Source organism: Equus przewalskii, chromosome 6 (genome assembly GCF_037783145.1).
Source record: "Equus przewalskii isolate Varuska chromosome 6, EquPr2, whole genome shotgun sequence".
NCBI lineage: Eukaryota > Metazoa > Chordata > Mammalia > Perissodactyla > Equidae > Equus > Equus przewalskii.
Genome location: NC_091836.1, coordinates 46,416,080 through 46,437,506, shown reverse-complemented (window position 1 = coordinate 46,437,506; position 21,427 = coordinate 46,416,080). Strand labels below are relative to the sequence as shown.

The 21,427-nt window shown below is 42.1% G+C and overlaps 1 protein-coding gene across 2 annotated transcripts; it reads left to right on the top strand.

Moving 5' to 3' along the window:
• Positions 1-3,556: 3,556 nt before the first annotated feature.
• Positions 3,557-21,388, top strand: LOC103542100 (zinc finger protein 791-like). Of its 2 annotated transcripts, none has more exons than XR_542634.2 (4): positions 3,557-3,995; positions 20,200-20,380; positions 20,585-20,645; positions 21,265-21,388. XR_542634.2 is itself a non-coding variant. In XM_008509035.2 (4 exons), the coding sequence occupies exons 1-4, from the start codon at positions 3,993-3,995 to the stop codon at positions 21,335-21,337; spliced, it is 264 nt and encodes an 87-aa protein (XP_008507257.2). In that variant the 5' UTR covers positions 3,568-3,992; the 3' UTR covers positions 21,338-21,388. The 2 variants fall into 2 exon arrangements, 1 of the variants encoding a protein (XP_008507257.2); XM_008509035.2 differs by having other exon boundaries at positions 3,568-3,995; positions 20,254-20,380.
• Positions 21,389-21,427: the final 39 nt, after the last annotated feature.

Below are 21,427 nucleotides of genomic sequence, written 5' to 3'. Positions count from 1 at the left end.
CGCACCCAGGATCCGAACCGGTGAACCCCAGACTGCCGAAGTGGAATGTGCGAACCTAACCGCTGCACCACCAGGCCAGCCCCTCTTGTGCATTCTTGATGGAAATGTAAAATGTTGCAGCTGGAATGGAAAACAGTATGATTGTTCCTCAAAAAAATTATAAACAGACTAACTATATGATCCAGCAATTCCATTTCTGGATGTATATGCAAAAGAATTAATGCAGTGACTTGAACAGATTTTCATACACCCATATTCTTAGGAGCATTATTCTCAATAGCCAAAAGGTGGAAGCAATCTTAGTGACCCTAAATGGAGGAATGGATCAATAAAATGTGATATATACATACAATTAAATATTATCCAGCTTTACACAATGCTCTTAAAGATACTCAACAAAATGAAGACATGGCAAAAGTCAAGAAAATGATGTATGAACGAAATGGAAATATGAAAAAAGAGATAGAAAACATAGAAATCAAAAAGAAATTCTGGAGGTGAAAAGTACATTAACTGAAATGAAAAAATTCACTAGAGGGATTCAAAGGCAGATTTGAGCAGACAGAAGAAAGAATTAGTGAACTTGAAGATAGGACCATGGAAATTACTGAGTCTCAGGAACAGAAAGAAAAAAGATTGAAGAAAAGTGAACAAAGCATAAGGAACCTGTGGGAGACCATCAAGGGGACCAACATACACATTTTGGAAGTCCCAGAGAAGGAAAAGAGAGAGACAAAGGGAGAGAAAATATTTGAAGAAATAATGGTTGAAAACTTACCAAGTTTGATGAAACACATGAATATAAACATCCAAGAAGCTCAACAAACATCAAGTAGGGTAAACTCAAAGAGACCCACACCAAAACACATTACAATCCAACTGTCAACAGCCAACAAGAAAGAGAGAATCTTGAAAGCAGCAAGAGAAAAACAACTCATCACACACAAAGGATCATCAATAAGCTAGTGAGCAAATTGCTCATCAGAAACGATGGGAGCCAGAAGTCAGTGGGCTGATATAGTCAAAGTGCTAAAAGAAAAAAAAACCTAAAAAATTGTCAACCAAGAATCCTATATTGGGCAAAACTGTCCTTCAAAAGTGAGGGAGAGGGGCCAGCTGGTGGCATAGTGGTTAAGTTTGCACACTCCACTTCAGTAGCCCCGGGTTCACAGGTTTGGATCCTGGGTGTGGACCTACACAGTGCTCAGAAAACCATGCTGTGGTGGTGTCCCACATACAAAATAGAGGAAGATTGGCACAGACGTTAGTTCAGCCACAATCTCTCTCAAGCAAAAAGAGGAAGATTGGCAACAGATATTAGCTTAGGGGCAATCTTCCTCACCAAAAAAAAAAAAAAAAAAGTGAGGGAGAAATTAAGACATTCTCAGGCAAATAAAAGCTGAGGGGTTTGTTGCCACTAGACCTACCCTGCAAGAAATGCTAAAAAGAACCCTACAGGTTTCGGGCTGGCCCTGTGGCCCAGTCGTTAAGTTTGCGCACTCTGCTGCAGCAGCCCTGGGTTTCACCAGTTCAGATCCTGGGCGTGGACATGGCACCGCTCTTCAGGCCATGTTGAGGCGGCATCCCACATGCCACAACTAGAAGGACCCACAACTAAAAATATACAACTATGTACTAGGGGGCTTTGGGGAGAAAAAGGAAAAATTAAAAAATCTTAAAAAAGAATCCTACAGGTTGAAATGAAAGGACACTAGAACATAAAGCGACACAAAGAAATAAAGGTCTCAGTAAATGTAAATGCACAATTATAAAAGCTAGTATTATAACAATCTGTAACTAGACTTTTTATTTTCTACATGACTTATGAGACTAATTTTTTTTAATTATTAGTGTAAAAGCTAGTAGTGTAACTTTTGTTTTTAACTCCACATGTTGTTTTCTACATAATTTAAGGGACTGATGCATTTTTTTAAATTATTAGTTTATATTTTGGGACACAAAATGTATAAGGCTGTAATTTGGGGACAGCAACAACTGAAAGGAGTGAGGATGGAGATTTTGAGGAAAGGAGTTTTTGTATATTATTAAACTGGTATAAATTCAAATTAGAGTATTATAACTTTAGGATTTTAAATGTCATCTCCGTGGTAATCACAGTGAAAATAGCTATAGAATATACACAAAAGGCAATGAGATAGGGACTTCAACTTTACTACCAAAAATAACAACACAAAGGAAGACAGTAATGCAGTAAATGCAGGACAAAAAAGCTGTAAGGCATATAGAAGTCAAATAGCAAAATGACAGAAGTAAGTCCCTCTTCATCAGTAAACCTTACAAAGTAAGGAAATTCTGACGTATCTACAGTGGATGAACCTTGAGGATATTGGCTAAGTGAAATAAGCCAGTCACAAAAGGACAAAGACTGTATGATTCCGCTTATAGGCGGTATCTAGAGTAGTCAGAACCGGAGAGACAGAAAGTAGAATAGGGCTCACGAGGGTGGAGGAAGAGGGAGATGGGGTTTACTGTTTGATGGATGCGGAGTTCCAGACTTGCGAGATGAAGAGCTCTGTGGATGGACAGGTAGTGGTGGCTGCACAGCAATGTAAATGGACACAATACTGTACACTTAAAAATGGTTAAGACTGTAAATTTTATACACATATTTTGCCACAATACAGTTTTAAAAAGAACAAGTCAGTTATTGAGATTTGCTACAACATGGCTATCCCTTAAAATATTTATAAGTGACTTACGTTAATCACAAAGACCACGTATTATATAACCCATTCACATGAAAGTCCGGAATAGGGAAATCTGTAGAAACAAAGTAGATTAGTGATTGCCTGGGCGGGAGCTGGGAGGAGGAGGATGGAAGCTAGCAGAGTGATAGCTAAATGGGAGAGAAGTTTCTTTTGAGGTGATGGAAATGTTCTAGAATTGCCTGTGGTGATGATTGCATGTATCTGTAAATGTACTGCAACCATTGAATTGTAAACTTTAAAGGGGTCCATCGTGTAACGTGCATTGTATCTCAGTAAAGCTGTTCAAATAAATAAATAAATGCAATAGGAGTTTTGATACATCTGTTAAGCATATTAAGAGTTTCCAGGTACATCCCAAATTTACATAGCCTTTTATTATTTTTTTATATCAGTAAAAATAAGAATCCAGTTGCCTTGGGGCTATCATAGCTTTTTGTTTTTAATTGAGGTTATGATAGTTTCCATCATAGCTGTTTTTGCATTTCACAGTTCTCTTAGGGAAACATTCAAAAACTGATGTAAAATAAATTTCCATCCAGTGTAAAATGTACACCTAAGAGTTTTACTGAACACATCTGGTCGCTTGTGGTTGGCTTGAGAAGAGTCCTGCTCTCGAGGGCTGTGTGTTCAAATTTCTCACCAGAGCCAAGCTCTCTCAAGACCGTGGGATCTTTCTGGAAAGTACCAAGTGTGTGGGAGTGGGGAAGGGACGGGTGGAAGGCTCAAGCTGTCGAGAGTCAAGGATGAAAACGGAGCCAGGCTCTTTATTACGTATGGTGAGGTCATTGATCAGTGTCATTGTAAACAAGGGTCACGGTTCCATGAGCGGCCTCGCAGCGTGATCCCAAGACCCTGACCCCGGTCCGGCCTGACCTGGACGCTCCTCTTGCTCTGGACAAGGGCTTAGTTCTATCTGGAAACTGACTCCGGAATTCCCTGTACACACTTGTCCCCCGAGTTCAGAAAGAGCTGCAGGGTCCAACCAGGTGTCGAGACCCAGTTCCGTTTACATGCGACTGCCGCTGGCGGGGACAGATTCACGACGGGGGCGGGGCCTTGCGAACTGTCCAATCAGGGGCGCTGCTGAGGTAGGTGGGTGGAGCGACGCATGAGCTGCCTGCACGTCTCTGCTCGCTCCGGGCTGCTTCGGCCTCCCGACTGCCAGGTGACGGTCTGGCGGCTCTCCCTCTGCCCCGCTCGCGCTGCCACCGGCGCCGCCGCGGGAGCCAAAGAGACGACGCCGGGGACGCCGGAAGCCGGGAAATGGTGAGCGTGCGGCCCCGGGGTGAGGACGCGGGAGGAGCGGCTGGTGGAAAGCGGCGGGGCGGGCCCGGCCTCCCGCGGTCCCCTCCGGGGTCTGCAGCCCCGAGTCCGCGGTGGCGCCGCTCGGCCCTCAGGCCCCTCCGGCCGTAGCGTGGGGGCGGGGCTGGCAGCCGGGCCCCGGGCGTCCTGTGGTCCCTGCGCGCGGCGACTTGGGCCGGAGCGTCTCTGGGCCGCTGTGCGCCCGCAGCCCCGCGTGTCCCAGACGGTGCGGGGCCCGCGGGAGGGCCCGCAGGACAGTCGGGCCTCGGTCTCCGGGGTCCGTGCCCGGAGGGGCTGCGGTCTGTGGGTCCCCAGGGCCTCCTTTCTCCTCGGAGGGGACCTGTTTTCTCCTGAGTTTTACAAATGTCTGGGGAGCAGGATCTCAAATCCACTACCCTGTCCCCCCAGGTCTTCCAGGACCGACAGTAAATCCCTGAATTTCCAGATCCCTCCCGCACTCCCCTCCCCGATTCACAGCATCGTTATCAACTATTCGTTCTCTGTGGTGCGTTTCAAGCAGACGCAGTATTTTGTTCATCATTTTTCCACAGAGCCATGAATGGCTCTTTTTAAATATTTGTTTTGTGTGTGTGGATATTTTACACGAGAGAAAAGCAGCCTATAACTGCCTGGAACCACGTTGTATGAAATCCTCGTGCGTCTCCCCCAGGATCTTCCTGGGCACAGACATCCTGTGGGAAATCCTCTGGGTGCAGGTTCCTCTTGAGAAATTTTCCTGGGTGATCTGTCCTGTCAGCACTGTCCCCACCTGGTTTGTCAGCCTGAAAAGATTTGTTCACTTCTTTGAGCCTGTTTTTCAATAAATGTAAAATTTGGTCCATCAATAGAGTTTGAAAGACAGTATAAAATATTTTCAAAGACGCAGAAAGAGGTGAATTTCAGAGAAAGTAAAATATTCCAGTATTACTTTGCATTTGTTAAAAATCTTTTCCTTTTTTTCCATCCCTGAGCTTGTGTAGTTCTTTTCTGAGGTTTGTTCTTTCCTGAGCTTGTGTAGTTCGTTTCTGAGGTCTGTTCTTTGCTTTTGGATGTTTTCAAGTGAAACTCTGGGGCTTGGACTTACAACACCTAGAATTGTTCAAATATGATAAATTGTTTGCAAAACAACTTCTTGCCATGGAAATAGTAATTAACTGACATCTTCATTTTGTGAAAGAACAGATGTTTGTGAGTTTTCTGGTTGAACTAGAAAAGGTGCCTTACGATTTTCTTCCATGCTTTCCACATAAAAACTGGGTTTGAGTGAATTTGCTGGTTCTTCAAACACTGGGTTTGTGTATTTAAAATATCAGATCGTGGGGTGGGCCGGGTGGTGCACCTGTTAAGTTCACACGTTCTACTTCGGCGGCCGGGGGTTCGCTGGTTCGGATCCTGGTGCGGACATGGCACCGCTTGGCAAGCCATACTGTGGTAGGCGTCCCACGTATAAAGTAGAGGAAGGTGGGCACGGATGTTAGCTCAGGGCCAATCAGCAGAAGGAGGATTGGCAGCAGTTAGCTCAGGGCTAATATTCCTAAAAAAGTAAATAAATAAATAAAAATTAAAAAAAATTAAATATCAGATCACCTCCAGTGAGGAGCAGAGCCTGAGGGCAGTGAGTCTAAGCTAAGGCCCCCTTGAGCCTGCAGAGGGAAGGCCTTGAAGGCCCAGTTGTCCTTCCTGGGGAGCCTCCCCTGCAGGTGTCCTACTGCTCACACCCCCATGGAAGGAGCCTTTATCCTGAGAGGAGCTGCAGAGCCCTGGACAGCTGGGGGTGCACGTGCTCATGGGGTGGGGAGTCACGCCCTTTCTGAGCTTGTCGCTGTGGTTCCCTTGGGCTTGTTTCTAGACATAACTGGAGTTTTGCATGCACAGTGTAGGTGCACTCAGAGAGTAATACGTTTACACTGAGAAAGTCTGTGAGAGTCAGGAGCTCTGTGTCCTGGATTAGGGCCCATTAATCTGGGGGTCCATTTGGGTCAGAACCTTAAACTGGATCCAGCCAAGTTTCCTCACCGTGAGAATGGAGCCTGAGAGAGGGAGCATGTACACTGTTCCCTGGGGAGAGGAGGGTGTGTGGGGCTCCCAGAGCTCCTTCCTGTGGCTACTCAGGTGCCCTCCCCTCACTTCTTGGGGAGAGTCTGGACCCTGAGCTTAGGAAGGTGTTTAGCTTTCTAAATGTGGTTTTTCCTTCCTAACTCTGGGGAAACAGGCTGCTTGTCTGATCTGATTCGAATATTCATGTTTTTTTCCTTTGGATTCCTTGACCAATTGAATACAGGGGCCCTGTCACTGTAGTTTCCCTTAGCATTTTGTAATTTTATTCCCCATGTGAGGATGTAACATTTTTAGTTTCTTCTGCTTTCAAAATGTTACGTTGATTGAGGGATATGATGTGAGTAAGGCAAGAAAATTGTGGAACCAAATAGAATTTTGGTTACATTGAGGCACGAGAACCTCACGATGTGAGATGGGTGTTTTTAAGTTCTCAGGTGAATTTTCTTTTTTGGTGAGGAAGACTGGCCCTGAGCTAATATCTGTTGCCATTCTTCCTCTTTTTGGTGAGGAAGATTGGCCCTGAGCTAACATCTTTGCCCATCTTCCTCTATTTTGTATGTGGGATGCTGCCACGTCATGGCTTGATGAGCGGTGTGCAGGTCCACACCTGGGATCCTGCGAACCCTGGGCCACCAAAGCGGAGTGCACAAACTTAACTAGTACGCCACTAGGCGGCCCCACGTTTTCCAGTTTTTGATCATTTTGTGTGTGTCCATGTCCCTAGGGAACTTTGACATTTAAAAGGCTGTACTATTCCTAAGGCAAATGAATTCCTATTTTAATGGATGTGAGGAATGTAGTTGAATTTTTATCTTAATTAATATGAGGAAAATTACTCATATTATGTAAATCTTTGAGAATTCTACTACATTTAAGTGGTCCTTAGTTTTTAGGGAGAGATGCTTTTCCTTAGGGGAATGCCGATGGGGGAAGATACACCTTCTCTTTAAGGGCATCGTTCTTGTCTTTGAGGCATTGTGAATGTTTAAAGCAGATGTACAGTGCATGCTCAACAGGCCACGTCAGGCCCTCTTGGAAAAACAAGGTCAGGCCGAATTAGTTTTTAACCAAATGGCTTCCTCAGATACCCCAATATATGCTATTGCTTGTCATTTATTTATCACTTTGGGGGACAAAAAGGATCTATCAGGGGATTACTTCATTGGTGCTGACCAGAAAATTCCAGACTGACCAGTTAAGACTGCGTTCCTGGGGGAGGTTGAAGCCGAAGCTAGGTGAGGTGTTAAGTCTTGGTGGGCTTAGGTCAGGTGACTCCATGTGCAGCCTGTCATTTCTTTTTAACAGTGGCAGGCCCAAGGAGAAGAGAGCGAGAGCATGAGCAGACCAGGGGCCTCTGCCTTTATTGGGGTCCAAGGGTGGGGTGGCTAGGGTTTCACGGGTTCACTCTTTAATGGCAAACTTATAGGAACAGGAATAAAAGCGCAGGATGGGAAAAGCAGGGTCACTCAAGTCGTTGGTTATCTAGGTCACCCAGGGCTTTCTAAATAGGGAGCTTCTTGGGTGGGGCAGCATGGCTCTTTATCTGGCAGTGTAGCTGCCAGCGGATGTCTTTGAAACAGGTGCCTCCACAGTCAAAAGCTTAATGTCAGGCACTTACATTACAATCAAAAAGTGCCGTATTGTCAGGCACTTACGCTGCACACCGTGCCATGCAGGGCCACCTGGGAAAGACACCAGGGTTGTCAGGAGGCAGAAGACCCCGTTGGATAGTGTTTAGGCTACAGACTTTATTGGGGTTTCTCCAGGACAGGCAAAGCACAGCTGAGCGAGCAGTTTAGGACTGGCTGTTTGAATAATTTTGGTGGGCTTTGGGCTATAGGGGTGATCCCTAGTTGCCTGGCTCCTGGCCCTGAGACTATTAAGGAGGGAGGTTATTGCTCCCCGGGGGTGCACAGCCAGAGAAAGGAGGGTGAGGTCCGCTCTGGGCTCTGGATTGGTTTGTTTGCATGTTAAAGACGTGTGCCCAGCTGGGCCCTTTGCTGTCTCTAAAAATCAGCTCCCCCAGGGAAGGGCAGTCTCTCCCCAGCCAGAAAGGTTTTTTAAGATGTCATAACATTACAATATACAGAAAATTAAAAATATTTACAGTACAATCAGTCCTCTGATGTTTTGTCATCATATTAAGGAAAGATTTGGGTGATTATAGTGGAGATTTCTAGAGAGTTAGGCGTAAGTTTCCCTGAACAGCATAGAAAATATTTTATTATGAGAATAAAGGAGGAAGACAAGTAGAAATACAAGGAGTCTGCAGGCCAGCCCGTAGCTAAGCTCCCCATTATATGGCATTAGCCAAAATCAATCTGAAATTCTGGGCGTCTCTAACATTATCTTGGTGGAGTTGTGAAGTGTGTTGGGATGTACTCAGGTCAAGGTGGCGGTTCTGTTGTGGGAGGGTATGAAATGATAAGTTAGTAAAGTATGTGTGATACCAGCTCAACACAAGGTTGACATAAGGGAAGCCATATTGTAGAAAAGAAACCATATTGTAACTTTGAATGACCTGTGACTGACTAACCCAGCTGGAGTTGCACCCTCCAGGAGATCCACCTGCTCTGTAGATTTTATGACCCCAACTTGTGTATGTACCTCCCAGCTGCAATAAGACAGGAACTTTGTTCTTTGAGTTCCTTAGGAATGTGCTGACCCCAAACAGAGAGTCTATGCTGACAGCCATCATCAATGGAGACTGGAAGACTCCATAACATCAGAGGGTCAACATTCCTAACCCCTCCCCTATAACCCACTGGCCTATATAACTGCTTCAAGATTCTGTGTCCCCTTAACATGGTTCTTTAGGATGCTAGTCCACCATCTTCTGATTTGCCAGCTTCTCTCTTAATAAATGCCCTTTCTCTGCCACCATCTTGCCTCTTGAAGATTGGCTTTTGTCTTGCAGCAAGCAGATCATGCCCCTTTGCTCGGTAACATCTGTAAAGATGAGTGGTGTTTGAGTGTAATTAAAGGGAAGGAGTGGTCATGGCAGTCATGGTGGAAAGCAGGAAGAGATGGGAGAAGGCACTGGGGAGTGAGTGGTCCTCTTACCAGGAGTCAAGGAGTTGACTGATAAGAGGCAGGTGCCTCCTGGGGCTTATGAGTTGTTAGAATGGTGCAGACAGTAGTAAGCTCTGCCAGATTTCCCTTTAGGCCTGGGATTGTAGGGGTGTCCATTTTAGCAGAGAGCCAGGAATATACCAAGATCATGGGCTAAGCAGACAACGAGCTCAGAAACATAGAATCCCTATATTAAAGGAAGAGAAGCAATAGTCCTGTGTCCACTTCATGCCGTAGGAGAGGCAGTCCATAAGGTCACTGGGGAGGAGGTTTTAGTATTAAGATGAAGTTGTCTCCAGCACAGGTGGTGAAGACATCTCCAAAGGTGAACCTTGGGCTGAGGTGATGTCGTCTGAGGCGACGTCCTCTCCAGCAGTTACTTCCTGGGCTGGGGTGATGTCATCTGGGATGTGGGACTGGAGTATCCCTTCCAAGTGGGTACCTACCCCAGTAGATTTGGGTCTTGGTGTTTGCCATGTTTGGTTGAAACCATGGCTTACTTGCAGGCTTTTTGGCCTTCAGACTGTAAACCAGTGAAAGCACCCAGACCAGGAGTAGTTAGTCAGCAGAATGGTATGCAGCTGCACCTGACGGGGCTTCTTGTTTTGTTGTGAAGTCTAGGCTCAGATGGTTCCTGTATCAAAGGAATAACTGTCTGACCCGTGGACAGTTTATGGTGGATGGGTCCCAGGAGAGAGTGAGCCCTGGATCTGACCTCTAGCCTTATGGGATGGGGGCAAGACTGAAAACTTGGAAAGATGGGTTAAGGCCAGGTAGAGAAGGTCTAGCTCTGGGTTATTTAGTTTGCTTATCAAAGGCTTGCTTCAAGTTGGACCCTTTGCTATCTCAAGAACTGGCGAGCCCAGGCAGGGGCAGTCTCCCCAGCCAAAAAGATTTTCTAAGCTGTCAAACATCATAATATACAGAAATTCAAAAATATTTACAAAAACAAAACCATTATACAAAACCTCTTTAGTGAAGGGGTAATTCTCCTCAGTGCTTCTCCTTTGAACAGCTGGATTTGGCCTCTTCTTAAGTCTGGAAGAATGAACGACACCTCACAGTGGATTGCCACAACCTGGAGGCTGTGGTCACACCAAATAAGCCCCGTACCCAGTCCCCAACATCATGGAAATTACTGACTCCACCCAATCAGCAACTGGTAAACACTCTGCCTCTGCTCTCACAGATTCGGCTAAGTCTGTTCTGTCCAGTCCTGTGTCCACAGCCTCTCAGCTGCATTGGGCATTCCCCTCTGAAGGGACGTGGTGCCCCTTTACTGGGTTACCCTCAGGGAACCTCACCACCATTGCCAGTGCACACAGCCTCTGCAGGCAGGGTCTGAACTGCATTGCCCTTGCTCCAGGAGCACAGGGATGACATTACATTAACGACATCCTCTTCTGAGGAAGTTCATTTCATATTCAGGACATACAAGTATTGAACAGAGGAGCTCACAAAAAGCAGATGGGCCATAACCCACACATAAAGGGAGATGCCTGACACCTTGGTTAATTTCCTCAAACTTATTTGATAAACAAGGGGCCACTCTGTCCCTGACACCATGAAGAAATAGCTATTGTCCCTCTCAGCACCCACAAGGTTGGCTAGATTATTTTGGTCTTCTGGAGATAACATATTCCTTGCTTTTACTTAAGCCCATTTATGCTGTTACTTGCAAATTGGCCCACCTTGAAGGCACTCCTATCACAGAAGGCTCTAGACTGTGTTTAAATTGCATCCAACAGGGACTCTGGCTAGCGCCCTCGGTGTCTCCTTCAGTATAGAGGCCTCAGACCTTCCAGCGTGCCTCCTGGAGTTCCCATGATGGCCTTAAGTTGTCCGTGGGCTTCTGATGCAAGACCCTGCCCTCCTCAGCCCACACTATATGTCATTAGAGCTGCAATTACCACCAAGTACTGGGCTCTCCTGTAAATAGGGGTTCTCCTGGGCCCTGAGCATGTCACCCTCCCCCCAGCTGCCCATTATGACTCAGGACCTGGAAACAGCACCCCAGGAGCTCAGCACGGCTACCAAGACCTTGCAGTCATTGCTAGATTCTGTGGTAAGACTTGGAGCCAAACCTGCACCCTCCAGCATATCCCACCTGCAGGAGGAGGTGGCCTCTCCTCCCCCCAGTCCCCTGCCAAATGCCATGGTGCTAAAGGAGGTCACTCCTCTCCCAGACCCCTTGGCTCCCTGAGGAGTCCCTTGGGTTTAACTGAGTGAGCAGCAATGGAGAGTTCATGGACTTCAGGTGACATCGTCACAATCTTACATGATGGAGCTCAGGACAAGTCATTGCTTTTCATCCCTTAATCGGGGACATCCTTGATGAAGGATGGGACCCAGGTTGGACAACTGACCAAACATCAGGCAGTCATCTGAGCTATGACCAACAGTTAGCTCCATCTGTACATGGAAAACTGGACATCCACATGCAAAAAAAAAAAAAAAAAAAAAAAAGAATCTAGACATAGACCTTACACATTTCACAAAAATCAACTCATCTGTACATATCTTAGAGAAAGACTCTTAGGTCTGTCTCTGAGAGTTCCCCTTTGTGGTAAAAGGACTCTGAGAATCTCTTGCCTGACAGGTACCCAAGATAGAAATAAAAGGAACACTTATCTCCACATATGCTAAATCCACAGTACAAGGCCTCACCAGGACACTCCTTATCCAAGTCAAACTTGCAGCCACTACTGTTAGGAACCAAGGCACTCTTTCCCTTCTCAGTTATATGGTGCTGGGCTCGTGTCATCAAATGGATGTACCATGGATTGCTTATCCATTCGCCTATTGGAGGATATCTTGGTTAACTAGGTTTTGGCAATTATTGATAAAACCCCTGTAAACATGCAGCTTTTTGTGTGAATATAAGCTTTCAACTTATTTGGGTAAAGAGTGTGATTGCTAGATTTTGTGGTAAGAGTACGTTTAGTTTTTTTAAAAAACTACCTGGCTTCCAAAGAAGGCACAGCATTCTCCATTCCCACCAGCAGTTATTGAGGATTCCTCTTGCTCCAGATCATTGCCATCGTTTGATGTTCTTAGTGTTTTGAAATTTTAGCTATTCCACTAAGAGTGTAGTGGTTACCTCCTTGTTTTATTTGCAATTCCCTGATGACCTATTATGATGAGCATCTTTTCATGTGCTTATTTCCCATCTGTATATTTCCTTTGGCAAGTTGCGTGTTCACATCTTTAGCTCATTTTTACTTAGGTTCTTCTTATTGTTGAGTTTTAAGAGTTTTCTCCCAGGCTACAGTTTGTCTTTTCAATCTCTCTACACTGTCTTCTGCAGAGCAGCAATTTTTTGTTTCAGTGAAGTCAAACTTACCATTCTTTTCTTTCATGAATCTTGCTTTTCGTATTGTATCTAGATTTCCTCCTATGTTATTTCCTAGAAGTTTGATAGTTTTGTATTACATTTTAGATCTATGTTCCATTTTGAGTTAATTTTTGTGAAATGTGTAAGGTCTATGTCTAGATTGTTTTTGTTTTTTGGCATGTGGATGTCCAGTTTTCCAGCACTATTTGTTGAAAAGACTCTTTTTCTCCATTGAATTGCCTTTGGTCCTTTGTCAGAGATCAGTTGACTAAATTTCTGTGGCTCTATGGGAAATCATTGACTTCTGTATATTACCATTGTATCTTTCAACCTGTCTATACTTTTATTAGTTCTAGGAATTTTCTTTGTGTGGGTTCTTTGAAATTTTCTTCATAGACAATCATCATATGCAGTAAAGACAGTTTTATTTCTTACTTTCCATTATGTATACTGTTTCTTTCTTTTTCTTGTCTTATTTAATTAACTATGACTTTTTGTACTAGGAATTGATCTCACAGGAAAATATCTAGTTTTTCATCACTAAGTATGATTTTAGCTGCAGATTTCTTGTAGATGTTCTTTCCCAAGAAGAGGAGGTTCCCTTCTTTTCTTAGTATCATAAATGGATGTTGGGTTTGGTCAAATGCTTTTTCATTTTCATTTACGGGCATACCTTGGAGATATTGTGCGTTCAGTTCCAGACCACTGCAATAAAGCAAGTGACATGAATTTTTTGGTCTCCCAGTGCATATAAAAGTTGTGTTTATACTATGTTGCAGTCTTTTAAGTGTGCAGTAGCATTATGTCTAAAAAATAACGTATATACCTTAATTAAAAAATTTTTTGTTGCTAAAACGTGCCGACCATCATCTGAGCCTTCACTGAGTCATAATCTTTGATGGAGGGTCTTGTAAAAAGTGCAAAATATGTGAAGCAGATTAAAGTGAGGTACGCCTGTACCCTCCTTTGATTTCTGGGATTAATAATTTCTGTCTTCCCTCTTTTTTTCTTGCTTTTCTTGGTTATCTTGATGTTTATCAATTTTATTAATCTTTTCAAAGAACCAGCTTTTGGTTTTGTTAATTTTCTCTATTGATTTCCCACAATTGCATTGATTTCTAATTTTTATTATTTCTTTTCTTGTACTTTGGGTTTAATTCACTTTTCCTTTTGTAATTTCCTAAGGTAGATATTTACATATTGATTATCAGTCTTTCTTCTTTTCTTTTGTATGCATTCAGTAGTATAAATTTCCCTCTGGACGCTGTTCTTGCTGTATCCCACAAACTCTGATAAATTGTATTTTCACTTCAAAATAATTTTTTATTGCTCTTAAGACTTCTTTTATTCATGTATTATTTAGAAGTGTGGTGTTTAATCTCCAATATTTGGAGGTTTCCCAACTTCTGTTATTGATTTCTAGATTAATACCATTTTGCTCTGAGAGTATATTTTTTATGATTTCTATACTTTCAAATCTGTTAAGGTGTGTTTTAGGTACCAGAATGTTTCCTGTGACCTGGAGAAGAATGTGTGTTCTGCTGCTGTTACATGAAGTATTTCAAATGGATTTCAGTTAAATCTAGTTGTTTGGTGATGCTATTCAATTCAAATATGTCCTTCCTGATTTTCTGCCTGCTGGAACTCTTATTAATTCCTAACAGGGAGGTGTCGAAGTCACCAATTATGATAGTGGGTTCATATATTTCTCCCTTAGTCATATCAATTTTGCCTCATGGATTTTGCCACACTGTTGTTATGTACATACACATGAAGAATTGCTGTGTCTTCTTGGACTCTTCACCCCTCATCATTATTGTAATGTCGCTCTTTATCCCTGCAAGTTTTCCTTGCTCTGAAGTCTGCTTTGTCTGAAGTTAATATAGCGATGCCAGCTTTCCTTTGTTTAGTGTTAGCATGGTATGTCTTTCTCCATCCTTTTGTCTGTGTGTTTATATTTAAAGTGTGTTTCTTGTGAATAACATATAATTAGATATCTTTTTATCTGCTGTGACAGTTTCTTTCACTTGTATTTAGAGCATTGACTTTTAAAGTGATTATTGATATAGTTGGATTAATAGCTCCCATAATTTTTTGTTTTTTCTATTTGTTGCCCTTGTTCTTTGTTTCTTTTTTGTCTTCTACCTTTTGTCTGCCTTTTCTGGCTTTAATTGAGCATTTTGCCTGATTCCATTTTTCTCCTTTCTTAGTATATCAGTTACACATTTTTAAAACTTTTTGAGTGGTTGCCCTTGATTTTTCAGTAGATGTTTACTACTAACCTGAGTCCTCTCTCAGGTAGCACTGTACCACTTCACTGGATGTGCAGGTACCTCATAACAAAGCGTTGCAATTTCTCCTTTCCTGTCCCTTGTAACATTGCCGTCGTTCATTTCACTTATCCAAAAGTTATAATTACTGAATTATGTTGTTACTATTATTATTTTGAACAAACTGTTACATGTCAGGTTAATTAAGAAGAAGAAGAACAAGTGATTTTATTTTACCATCATGCATTCCTTCTGTAGTGCTGTACCTTTTCTTACCATTTTCTTCCTTTCTCATGAATTTCTTTAAACATTTCTTGCAGAGCAGGGTACCATGACAGATTCTCTCCATTTTTGTTTGTCTCAGAAAATCTTTATTTCTCCATCAGTTTTGAAGGCTAATTTTTGCTCAATACAGGATTTTAGTTGGGTGGCTTTTTTTCTTTCAACACTTTATTTCACAAAGCTCCCTTCTTGCATGCGTGGTTTATGAAAAGAGGCCCAATTTAATTCTTATCCTTGTTGCTCTATAAATAAGATGTTTTTCTTCTCTGGCTTCTTTCACTATATTTTTTGTCTTAGATTTTTCTCCATTTTGAATATGATAAACATGGTTGTGCATTTCTTGGTATTTATCCTTCTTAGTGTTCTCTCAGCTTCTTGAATCTGTGCTTTTGGTGTATTTCATTAATTTTAGGAAAATCTCAGTCACTATTGCTTGACTCATTTTTTTTTCCTGTTCCTTCCTTTTTTACTTATTCTTTAGGTATTCCCATTATGTATATGTTATGCTTTTTGTAATTGTCCCACAGTTCTTAGATATTCTGTTTTGTCATTTTTGTTCTTTTTTTTAGTCTGTGCATTTCAGATTGGAAGGTTCTGTTGATACTTCTTTAAGCTCCCTGATTCTTTTCTCAGGCGTTTCCAGTGCATTGTTGCGCCCCTCAAAGTCATTCTTCATTTCTGTTACAATGTTTTTCTTTCATTCCTTTATGATTTTTTTCTTAGTGTTCCATCTCTGCTTACATTACCCATCTCTTCCTGCGTGTTGTCCACTCTTTCCATTAGAGCCCTTAGCATATCAATCATGGTTACTTTCAGTGTCTGGTCTGGTAATTCTTAGCATGTGTTGGTGTCATCCATCTCTACATCTTGCCTGGGGTTCATCTGCCTCTGCTAAGTGACCATAATGGTTATAGAAAAGATAACATGGTATATACATTGCAGTACTTTGTTTAATTGTTTGGTTGGTAGGACTTGCAGGTCTCTACATAGCAATATATGCCACCCTTGGTTATTTCTAAAGGTGCTTGTGATGATGTAACCAATTCTTTCCAAATGGACACTTGGCTTGTTACCAATTTTTGCTGCCAAAACTGTGAATTAAAACTCAGACTGCCATGTTATGGGGCAAACAAAGATATACAAATCATGTTCTTCTCCAAATTTAGTTAATTCTTTAAATTTTTATCACCAAGTATATTCAGAAAAGAATGTAGAAAATAGTTTTTGACAGTATTTAATAATAACTGTAGGGGCCGGCTCCATGGCTGAGTGGTTAAGTTCACGTGCTCTGCTTCAGCAGCCCAGGGTTTCACCGATTCGGATCCTGGGCGCGAACATGGCACTGCTCATCAGGCCACGGTGAGGTGGCATCCAACATGCCACAACAAGAAGGACCCACAACTAAAATATACAGCTATATACTGGGGGTATCTGGGGAGAAAAAAAGCAGGAAAAAAAAAAAGATTGGCAATGGTTGTTAGTTCAGGTGCCAATCTTTAAAAAAGAAAAAATAATAATAATAACTATAAATATCCTTGGAATAGTTATCAAAATTCATAAGCGAGAGGCTGGCCCCCTGGCAGAGTGGTTAAAGTTACACGCTCTCCACTTTGACAGCACAGGGTTTGCAGGTTCAGAACCCAGGTGCAGACCTACTGCACTCATCAGCCGTGCTGTGGAAGCATCCCACATACAAAGCAGAGGAAAATTGGCATGGATGTTAGCTCAAGGTGAATCTTCCTCACACACACACATACACACACACACACACTCACACTAAGTTCATAAATGGGCCTTGGGTAGTTGTTAGAATCTCCTTATGTTCCCTTCTCTGACTCATCTCCATCTTGCCCTTTTGATGATCAGTGTCCTGGTTCTGTGGTTATTCTTCATACCTTTAGCATCTTTTATTTTTCACTAAGTAATATTTTTTTAGTTTTGCCTCCTTTGAACTTTGCATAAAAGAGTATTAATGAAATTACATTGAAAAGATTTTTCAGTGGTTTCTTTGCCTTGGTATGTTTCACACATGCTAGTACCTGAGACTGTGGGGCATCCAGTTTACTCCCCATTTCAGTGCTTTTGGTGTTTGTGCTTTTTCAAGTTTATTTTTTACTCTAGTGAAAAATACTGCTCCTGTCATGCTTATATCAGTCTCCAAGTGCAGGTCCACAATAACTTTTCTGACATTGGAGAAAAATTGCTGCGCTGTAGATTGTGGTCAAGTTCAAATTTACAGAAAATGGCAATGCACTGTATCAGCTGACCCTTCCTACGTTTGAGCATAACTGTTTATTTGTTTACTATGATCAGCACTTGAGAGTATCAGATAGACTGATTTTTGTCCTAATCAGCATGTGGTGGAATCTACTTAATGTTTTATTTGGATATTTCCTCATTACTGAGGAAATGGACCTGTTTTCATATATGGTGTTTCATCTTCTGTTAAATATATTTTGGTTATTTTCCCATTTTTTCCATCATATGTGCATTCATTTTTCCTCTGTACACTAATCCTTTTATATTGCCTGTGTTGCAGATATTTTTCTCCCACTTTATTGTTTAACTCTCTTAATTTTAATGTATTTGAAGTTGTCAATCTCTTCCTTTATGGCTCTCTCTTTTTCCTGTATGAGAAAATTCTCCCTATAGTTGCATCAAAAATACAATTGCCCTACTTCTGAAAGTGTTCTAGTTTTATCTTTCACATTTAAATCTACAGTAAATTTATTATTGTCCTTGGACTAGAGAGGAATACAATGCATTTTCCGATTAGAAAACAGTTTGTCCCTGCCCCACATGTATATTCAAGTGTTTATGATGTCTGCCACTGGTCTGCACTGCCCACTCTGTCCCTGACCAGCTTTCCATATACTTGCTGGCCTGTGGAAGACTCTTGCTTTCCCTCGGTCTGTTTGTTAGCTTTCTGCTAATCCTATGCTGACTGGAATAGTATACTTAGAAAGTCTTTGATGCATGTTAGGCAAGTCTTTATTACCTTGTTCTTCAGAAGACTGACCATTGTTCTGCCACTTTGGAGAAGTGCTTTCTGTTGACTCCTAAAAAGTCTGTTTGGGGATTTATGAAATTTTATAAAGATATAATTTGGGATCAATGACATTGAGTTCTTTTTAAGAACATGTGCCCTTTTTCCACTTATTTCATTCTGCTTTGACATTACCAAATTTTTTTTTCAATTTTTGTATTAGGATAGTTAATCATCCTTCATTAGTCTATTTAGTACCTAGTTTGATTGGGCTGAAACTAGATGAAAGCTTCTAAATGTTCTCTCTTAGTGTAATCACGTAAGGTGAGCTCAGTTTCCCAAGCAAAAGTTGTGACAACACTTGTGTCATATTTTCTACCATGGAAGTTCATTAGAGATTCAGTGTGCAGAGTGTTTTCTGAGGTCTGATTATGTAGGCACTCTCTCCTGTAACAAAAGTCCAGACTCAGAAGGAGAACAAGAGTTCAGGATGTACCATATTGTTTCCATAAACAGTTTAAGCACACGGAACCACTCCTACCCGTTAGGTTGGTGGGATCTTTCCCAAATTCGGATACCTTTGAAGGATGAACTTAGTGAGCAAGCATTTCTAAGGATCAGCAGTCTCAGGCCTGCTAATGTTCGTTCTCTTCTGCACACAAGGTAGTAGGACTTGGTTATGAGCAAGCGCTACAGAGCCACTCTACAAAGAGTAATTAGGGCTGGCCCCAGCAGTTCGTTTTACACCCTGGGCCCACAAGAGAGGTGTTCCACTTCTGCTGTTGCTTTACTGAATGGGTAAATTCTAGCACCAAAGTTGCTGTCTGGGAGCCTTTTCTGTCCCTTGCACATGGACATCAGTCGGTTAATGATCTTTTTTCAGAGACCAGTGGCTAGAGGGATTATTCAGCTTAAGATTTCCTAGTTAGGGGTTGGGTGTCATGTTCCTGTGCCCCACATGAGGGCACAGAAATGAGAGAAGCGCAAAGGCAGCCTCTAGAGTGGCTTATTGGAAATCACTTCCTCTGAAATTGGAAAAAGGAGATTTTACTTTTTTTGGAGGAGAGCACTGCTGAACCCTTCGTGTATTTTATAATGATGGGCATATTCACCAGTAAACCATTGTGGACTTCGGTGAACTCACTTGCAAACTGCAACTCTTATCTGGTTCCTTAAGATCAGCAAGGCCCAGGGTCCACTGTTACAGTTCTGTTGGAAAGAGCTTTTCTGTTATCCTGTCGTCTCAGTATGTGTGTGTATGTGTGTTAACAATTGATAGGAAGCAGCCCTAAGGCCTGTGAGTGTATGCCTTCTTCCTCATGCCTGAGCTCTAACTTCTGATTAAATTGCCAGGTCCATGAAATGGGACAGTTGGGACGAATGTTGTGGTAAATATTAAACAAACAAGTTAAAGTTAATAATTCTTCACAAGAATATGTTTATTCATCTTGCTGGAACTGAATCTTTATAGTGACCTGAAGTATTTCAGGAAGGTATGGCCAGCTGGACCTTGTTGAAGTTGGATTTCCATAAGCCTCCTGGCTTCTCATGTTTGGTGATGGGAATAAAAGAAAAAGCTTGCAGTTTGTCGGTGTGTTTTATTCATTAAAACTTTATCCAGATTTGACCATGTGTCTTGTGGCATGCCGAGTGATATGCTGGATGAGAAGGAAGGAGATAAAAGTGTTTTTCTCACAAGGAATCGACGGTCTTAAAATGGAAACTCTTTTTATTTTTATAGCATTATGGTCATGTGCCACATAATGGCACTTTGGTCAACAACAGACCTCATATATGACTGTGGTCTCATGAGATAAGTACTGTATCTTATCTTACCTAGGTGTGTAGTAGGCTACACCATCTAGCTTTGTGTAAGTACACTCTATGAAGTTCACACAATGATGAAATGGCCTAACGCGTTTCTCAGAATGTATCCCTGTTGTTAAGTGACATATGACTTTCATTTCTTCAAGGTGTTCTCAACTGCCATTAGAAAGCAATAAGACTCGAAGCGATCAGAGTTAAACTGTGGGAATAATTTCTATGTGCTCCTGAGAGTTACGTTTATGAGGAATTGAGTGTGTACAGAGAGTAAGAGTTTTGACAACCAAGTCATAGAATAAGTGTTTTGAGGTCATATATGAACTTCTTATGATTTACATATAGATCCCCAGTGCTGTCAGTCTCATCCATTCTCTACACATATGTGGGATGGTGTAGGACCCAGTGGCCTTTGAAGATGTGGCTGTGAAGTTCACTCTGGAGGAGTGGACTCTGCTGAATCCTTTGCAGAAGAAACTCTGCAGAGATGTGATGCAGGAAACCTTCAGGAACCTGGCCTCAGTGGGTAAGAATAAAGACATTCCTTCACTTAGTCAATTAGAAAACAGGTATTTCTTGCTTATCAACACTGTCATAAGATGTGGAAGGTGGAAAGGGACTAGTTTCATAAATAAAGCAGGCATGGTCACAGCTCATCATGGACCTAGAATCTATTAATTTTTCTGTAATTTCTAATAATCATAGTGATTTTTCTGGGTCTGCATTTTAGGAAAAAAATGGGAATATCGTGACATTGAAGATCAATCCAAAAACCAGGGGAGAAATTTAAGGTGAGTTGGCCTCACAAGAGGAAGCAGCGTCCCACAGGGAGTGTGAGTATATCATGAAATTTTTTTTAAGATTTTATTTTTCCTTTTTCCCCGAAGCCCCTGGCACATAGTTGCATATTTTTAGTTATGGGTCCTTCTAGTTGTGGCATGTGGGACTCCGCCTCAGCATGGCTTGACGAGCGGTGCCATGTCCAAGCCCAGGATCTGAACCAGTGAAACCCTGGGCCGCCGAAGCGGATCACGCAAACTTAACCACTCAGCCATGGGGCCGGCCCCGAAATTTTTTTAAAAAGCAAAATAAATGAGCCCAGCTTCTAATAAATTTATTTCTAGAAAATTTTCACCAAAAATGTTTTCTTAAATATGACAGATGTTCAGTGTTTACAAAATAGCTTACTTGGAAACAGTATTTTAAAGCCCACAGATGACTGTTGGTGTTTTGAAAATAACTGTGGTCAAGCCTTCTTGCAGCACGTTCAGTCTGTTCACTTTCAAACAATTCAGACAAGGCAGAAAACATAAACTTCCCCTGAAAATGATAAAGGTGTAATTCTAATACCTATTAATAAATGTAAACTCATTAACAGACCATTCATAATGTGCTTCTCATTTTTTATAGAAGTTCTATGGGAGAGAGATTCTGTGAAAGTAAAGAAGGTAGTCAGTGTGGAGAACCATCAGCCAGATTCTAAATCTTAATCTGAACAAGAAACCTCCTGTTGCAGTAAAATCATGTGAATGCAGTGTGTGTGGAAAAGTCTTCGTGTGTCATTCGTCCCTTA